The following is a 6,291-nucleotide window of genomic DNA, read 5'->3' on the forward strand; positions in this document are numbered from 1 at the left end:
ACAGCACCGCCCTCGGGAGACAACACGTGCAGGGCTTCCAACAGAAGTTGTGTTGGGTCTGCCACCATAATTGAGGGTGAAATGATGGGACGGAGAGGTTTCTTCCTCCGGCCGGACAAAAAAGTTGATTTGTCCTGATGATCAAAGCTGCGCATTCCTCCTCGCTTCCTCCCTACTCTTGGCTCTCTTGGGCGTCTTCGCAGTGCCTCAGCGGACAAAAACAATAACAACAAAAGGGTGGCAAGCCGCCGCAAACAAAAAGACACAACCCTCAAAAAATTGCCTCAAAAGAATTCCCCGCTCTGGCGAATTCATCTCTCAGAAACACGCAGCTCGGACGGGAAGGGGTGACAAAATAATAACGAGAAAAAAAACACAGCAAAATTGTTTAATCTCATCCACACCTTCCAATTACTTTTAATTCTGGAATTCCGCGGTACAAGAAGCTGTTGTCTCTTCCTGTTCCTGTCGCCCGCCGTTACTTTTAAATTCCTGTCCTTTCTCGGGTCCGCCCTAAATCCACCAGGCCGCACATGCGGCACACACACACATACATATCCTCTCCCTTCTTAGCAAGAGGCTAAAACGAGTCAATAGCATCAAGACGATAAAAGTAGAAAGGGGGCTGTTGCAAGAAGCCCAAGGAGTCCTTGAGTGGCCGGACGCACCTGAACTGCCTGCGGGCACAGTGATGAAAACACAGAGTACACACGGTCCATCCAGAGACCTTCGTTAAGTGCCTCCCTAAGCCGCGGTGCATTGCTTGGCAGGAGTGTCATGGCGTACACCATAAACGCAATGCCCTCCATAAAGGAAAGAAACAGCTCCTTGTAATGCCGCTTGCGAATGACACTCTGAGTGTCTGTGGCCTCAAATGAAATGCGCTGCATCGCCTGGAGAAGTGCAGCACTTGTTCCCGCCTTTAACAAGTTGTAGTAAAAAAAAAATATGGGAACCATCCGGGCAGCATGCGGACGCCACACTTTACTCAACACGCCGCCAGCAGCTAACAGCTCCACCTCTTCACTCGCCAAGAACAGTCCCAAGAAAATCGTTGTTACGATTCGTGCGATGCCGGTAAAAAAACCCGGTGATGCTCGCATCGTTCGGCGCACACCTGCCGGTGAAAGCTCTAAGAGAACCACAAGCCAGTTGCACACTCGGGTCACAGAACCGTACTCCGACAGCAACCTCGCAAGCGACTTCGCAGAACGTTCAATGGACCTTTGTCCCACCGACCCCGCCACTCCGCTCACCACCATGCTACAGAACTGAAGAACTGCTGTAACCCTGTCGCGGCGCCATGCAATTGAAAGATACGAGTGGGGTAACGCAGGATTCATGGCTTTTGCTCCTCATCGACACATACACAGAGAAGCACGGGGTAAAAAAAAAAAAAAACGCAAAAAGCATGGGCCAATAAAAAAAAAAAAAACAGCAACAGATGCGCCAGCACAGAACACACACATGCAAAGGAATAGCAGAAAAACAAAAACAAGAAGGAAATAAAATTAAGAAGGGAACAATAACCAAAAAAAAAAAAAGAAAAAAAAAGAAAAAGAGATAAAAGTTACTTAATAACAGCTTATATGAAAAACAAACATGTAAAAGAAAAAAGGATGGAGTAAACACACATGCCCTGCTCACACAAGTATGCACAGCCACAAAAATAAACAAAAACATCCTGCCGATAATAATAAAAAGAACGACAGTCCGTATTAAATGCCTTCATCCATTTTGAAAGAAGCACGAACGCATACATATGCATAAAACTCCACCTCTCACCAAACCCACACGTCTTCAAAGAAAAAAAAAAAAATTCCTCCGCAATGACGTCCAACCAAAAAAATTGCTTCTTCTCAAAATCTCCACTAAAAACAACATTACCTAAAGCACACACACACACACAAAAAAAAAAAAAAACAGTAAAAAAAAGCATCACCATCTCAACAACAACAACAAAAAAAAACATTAGATAAAAATCAAACATAAAATTTCGGTTTCCCACAAATCCTTACTTGTCACTCTCTCTTAATACAAAACAAAAAAAAAAAAACAGAATCCTAATAGAAGTCGCACAATGAGGCGGTGGCGGCCAACAGACCACGCACAGTGTCACTCAGGTGCAGCTTGTTAGGGGCAATCGCCCTGATCAACTCGTGCAGGGGCACCAAGGGACCACACACGTCCTGCAGCAGCTTCGGCCTGCCCTCAGGCAGACACGTCATTGCAAACACGGCAAAGCAGCTCATCTTCACCAGGTTCACCACAGCGCGCTTGCACTCCTCGTGCGTGTACGGGACAACCTTCTTCTCCGCATCCTCCGGTAAAAGGGCCTTGCAGGAACCCCTGGGACTGTGCTTTGCCAACAGGTATGCCTGGCGGGCAATACCCAGAAGAAGCGTGTACAACCAGCAGACCACGGCAACACCACCAAAGCGCGTCAGCCCCGAGTTAAGCACTCCTCGTCCCGCAAGCACAGCCGTGTGCTCGTTGAGGCAGAAGCCAATGTGGAACGCGTGCGAGACCTGCTCAAGGCGCCAGACGAGGGCGTCTCCCTTTGGCTTCGCCAGGTCCTTCAAAGTCTTGGATGACAGCGCATTGAGCAGCAGTGACAAACGGGTGACCGCACGGTACGAATCCGCCATCTTTGACAGATTGCCCAGAGACTCGGCCAGTGAGTCACAACCGGCGTTGCGGACAGGGCCCTCCAGCGCCATTGGAAGAAACTGCACAATCGCCATGACCTTGTCGCGGTTCCAAGTGTCGGAGAGGTACGTATGTGCACAGGCAGACATTGTTGGAGTTGTTCTTTGCTTTTTCTCTTTTTATTTGTATTTGCTCTGTTTGTGTGGCAAATGAACGGAAAAGGCATCGTCAGCGTTAGGTTAAGAAGACAGTGCATCACCTTGGGAAATCAACGCACCGTGACACAAGAATAAAAACAAAAAGGAATGTGACGTATCGCATCAGATGTATTTTCCACGCATGTAGGTACCACCGCCGTCATTCACCCTTCTCGTGTACCATGGATGCCAGTAGGGGTCGTATGTGCGGCCCTGACGCGCGGAGGCAAAGGGATGATACGCGATGCGGGCCAGTGCAAGTCCAGCAAGGGAGCTGAGCGCCGTAAAACCGGTCACGGCGACCGCCATTCCCCAAGGTGTAAGGATTGAGGCGTGAAGGGCAGCAAACGCCCCTCCAGCAAAAAACCCACTAGACGTTCCACAGACCCAGACATTGGCCCATGTGCGCTCCGGCACGGATACGTCTCCGGTGGCAGCGGATCGCGCAATGCTTGTCGCAGCCTCGCCCACAAAAACACCCACCGTGCCAGCAGCTGCCACAAGAGCACCCTTTATGACTGACAGACTGACTTCATGTAGGGCGATACCAGCAAAGCTGACACCATGAAGCTTAATATACACTTTGTCCATCGTACGATACAGGTACACCGAGCGCCCCGCTCCGTGAAAGAGCCCTGCGGTTGTCCCCACGCGAGCAAAGTACGTCAAGCAAAGCAACGGCTTGTCTATGATCATGTCCAGCCAATGGATTTTGAGGGTTGCACGCACGTGCTCCTGATCCTTAAGCCACTGGCTATAACGCCGATCTTCCTCGTAATCGTAGAGGTGAAAGAGGCCCTGCTCCTGCTGTTTCCTTTGCTTTTTCTTCATTAACTGGTCGGCAACCGTCATTTCCTTCTCGTAGCGTCTCAGTATGCAATCAACGGCATCGGTATCAAAAAAACCCACACGAGCATCACCCTTCCTTATGACAAGCTGCTGACTTTTTGAGCGGTCTATCAACGAGGGGGACAACGCACCCTCCTCGCGGCCTTCGCCCCTGGTCTGCTTCAAAACCACGGTCTGAGCGTCGGCAACATTGGGCAGAGACGACACCGCCCCCCGACCGACGGCATCACCGCCGCCGCCTCCCCGTCCTCCAGTAAACAGCCCCATTCGAACACACGCCCCGACCGCCAATGCTCGTCCCTTCTCCCCTCAGATGTGCACCCGCTATCTAATTATTCTGCAACCTCTTGACCACAGTCTCGCTCCCATTCTTCCTGGATTCGCACGTTTACAAGCGCAAAAAAAAGGACAAGGTAATAATAATGACAGCAAAGAAAGCCGAGATGGACGGAGAACATTCCCGTCCGTGCCACACAACACGCCGCTGACCCGCCGGCACGATCCCCCACCTCCTTCCCTTTCAGAGACGCGCAGGGCAATGGCTGTCAAGCATTTGCTGTTTCACTTTCTCAACGTCCCACACACACACACAAAAAGAAGTAGGGGTATCTGGATGCAGGCCACAGATTCAAAAAAAGAAGAAAAAAAAAAGAAAAAAAATATAAAAAAGGGGTGGGATGCAACCAAACAGCCAGTGCGCATGTACGTATGTATACTTATGTGCACTATATACACACATATAAGAGAGAGAAATAAAACATCGATTGTATTCATCGTGTATTTTCCTCGTCTCCCACATTTCTTTGGTCCCCCCTGGTTTGGTTTCACCGTTCCCTCCCTCCTTCCCATTTTATTTTGACATCTTCGCTTCTTTTGCGTTGTCAGGTGCGGAGCTCCACTACTCCACCAAAACATTTTTTCCTTATCCCTCTCTCTTGTGGAATGCGTTCTTCTTCCCCCTCTTACAAGTAGAGACACGTATGGCACCGTCATTCAGTTGCATCCGTAATGCACAGACAAAAAACGTGGAAAAAAGGCACCCGGAAACACCTCGCACTGGCTCAGTTGGTAAAAACATGGAAGAGGCTAGTGTATTTTTGCCTGCAAATCGGGCAAGAGTCATTTCTTCTCCTCACGTATTCCTCACAGCACGGCGAACAGAAAACCAGGTGACCGCAAGGAAGAAAAAGTTCACTGGCAGTGGCGTTATGACACACACAGCAGAGACCATGACCTCCCTGATCGTCACCGCGCTTCCCGTCCTGCTCTTTCCCGCAACAGCGGCTAGTATACATATTCTCTTTGTTTGCGCACCTTGATTTGTCATCGTCCCACAGATAGCACAGAACGCCGGCAACTGCAACGGCAAGGGCGGTGGAAATCATCATCAGCATACCTTTTCCCCTGAGGAGCAGACTCAATTTGTCGAGCATTTCCGCCACGCCTGCTGGTGCAAATCATTAAAGAGAGAAACAAGGCAAGAAGCAGATTGCCGCCAATTCCCTCATTAGAAGACCAGCCCACGACACCTGCACAAATTAACATAAACATCGGCTGCCATAGAGCAACATATCACAGAAACAATTCAAACGCGCACACTTTTAAGGAGCTTATTCCTCATGTGGCATGTCCACCTTCTTCATTGGTAACAAGGAAAACTGTCGACACAAACATAAGGGTCGTTATCTACACTGGCCTATACATGGTTACGCCATCTCTTCGCTTTGCACAATAATAATAATAACAATGACAATAATAAAAATCAAAATCAAGGCAATGAGCCTCCCCCCCACATAGTCAAAATAAAAGGTTTTCTTGCACACGAACCGCATCTCCAAACCCTTGCGTTATGATTCCCGGGAGGAAGCATGGTGGGGCAGTTCGCGGAAAATCCAACTGATCACAAACCTCAGTGGACACCCTCTAAGAACCACAACAGCTCCACACCGGGCACGAGAGTCACCCCCATTTCCCAACTTTCCACTTTGCTCATTTTTCAATTCCCTTGTTGCATTCAACACCCTCATGTCAAACCCCAAAAAAAGAAATAAAAACAAAAAAAAATATACTACTCGGACCGTCAAAATTTTGACAGGCCTTGGAGTTGATCCTAATAGAAGTCGCACAATGAGGCGGTGGCGGCCAACAGACCACGCACAGTGTCACTCAGGTGCAGCTTGTTAGGGGCAATCGCCCTGATCAACTCGTGCAGGGGCACCAAGGGACCACACACGTCCTGCAGCAGCTTCGGCCTGCCCTCAGGCAGACACGTCTTTGCAAACACGGCAAAGCAGCTCATCTTCACCAGGTTCACCACAGCGCGCTTGCATTCCTCGTGCGTGTACGGGACAACCTTCTTCTCCGCATCCTCCGGTAAAAGGGCCTTGCAGGAACCCCTGGGACTGTGCTTTGCCAACAGGTATGCCTGGCGGGCAATACCCAGAAGAAGCGTGTACAACCAGCAGACCACGGCAACACCACCAAAGCGCGTCAGCCCCGAGTTAAGCACTCCTCGTCCCGCAAGCACAGCCGTGTGCTCGTTGAGGCAGAAGCCAATGTGGAACGCGTGCGAGACCTGCTCAAGGCGCAGACGAAG

The 6,291-nt window shown here is 49.7% G+C and overlaps 6 protein-coding genes across 6 annotated transcripts, besides 5 other annotated features; all 6 read right to left on the bottom strand.

Annotated features, from left to right (window-relative positions):
- On the bottom strand, positions 1-155 carry Tc00.1047053510669.5 (ribulose-phosphate 3-epimerase, putative; the record flags this gene model as incomplete). The annotated part of the gene is made up of 1 exon (XM_799510.1): positions 1-155. A coding segment is annotated over one exon (155 nt), but the record flags the coding sequence as incomplete, so codon positions are not given.
- Positions 1-6,291: a sequence feature (heterozygous, non-Esmeraldo-like haplotype).
- Tc00.1047053510669.9 (hypothetical protein, conserved) lies at positions 600-1,343 on the bottom strand (the record flags this gene model as incomplete). The annotated part of the gene is made up of 1 exon (XM_799508.1): positions 600-1,343. The coding sequence occupies one exon, from the start codon at positions 1,341-1,343 to the stop codon at positions 600-602; it is 744 nt and encodes a 247-aa protein (XP_804601.1).
- Positions 1,532-1,569: a microsatellite.
- Positions 1,890-1,994: a sequence feature (A-rich).
- On the bottom strand, positions 2,064-2,798 carry Tc00.1047053510669.20 (Gim5A protein, putative; the record flags this gene model as incomplete). The annotated part of the gene is made up of 1 exon (XM_799505.1): positions 2,064-2,798. One exon carries the CDS (start codon positions 2,796-2,798, stop codon positions 2,064-2,066), a length of 735 nt encoding a protein of 244 aa, XP_804598.1.
- On the bottom strand, positions 2,970-3,962 carry Tc00.1047053510669.30 (hypothetical protein, conserved; the record flags this gene model as incomplete). The annotated part of the gene is made up of 1 exon (XM_799506.1): positions 2,970-3,962. One exon carries the CDS (start codon positions 3,960-3,962, stop codon positions 2,970-2,972), a length of 993 nt encoding a protein of 330 aa, XP_804599.1.
- Positions 4,326-4,364: a microsatellite.
- Positions 4,757-5,128, bottom strand: Tc00.1047053510669.40 (uncharacterized protein; the record flags this gene model as incomplete). The annotated part of the gene is made up of 1 exon (XM_799507.1): positions 4,757-5,128. One exon carries the CDS (start codon positions 5,126-5,128, stop codon positions 4,757-4,759), a length of 372 nt encoding a protein of 123 aa, XP_804600.1.
- Positions 5,426-5,458: a microsatellite.
- On the bottom strand, positions 5,806-6,291 carry Tc00.1047053510669.49 (Gim5A protein, putative; the record flags this gene model as incomplete). Its single annotated transcript, XM_799509.1, has 1 exon — positions 5,806-6,291. A coding segment is annotated over one exon (486 nt), but the record flags the coding sequence as incomplete, so codon positions are not given.

The sequence above is a fragment of the Trypanosoma cruzi genome, genomic scaffold (assembly GCF_000209065.1).
Source record: "Trypanosoma cruzi strain CL Brener 1047053516807 genomic scaffold, whole genome shotgun sequence".
Lineage (NCBI taxonomy): Eukaryota > Euglenozoa > Kinetoplastea > Trypanosomatida > Trypanosomatidae > Trypanosoma > Trypanosoma cruzi.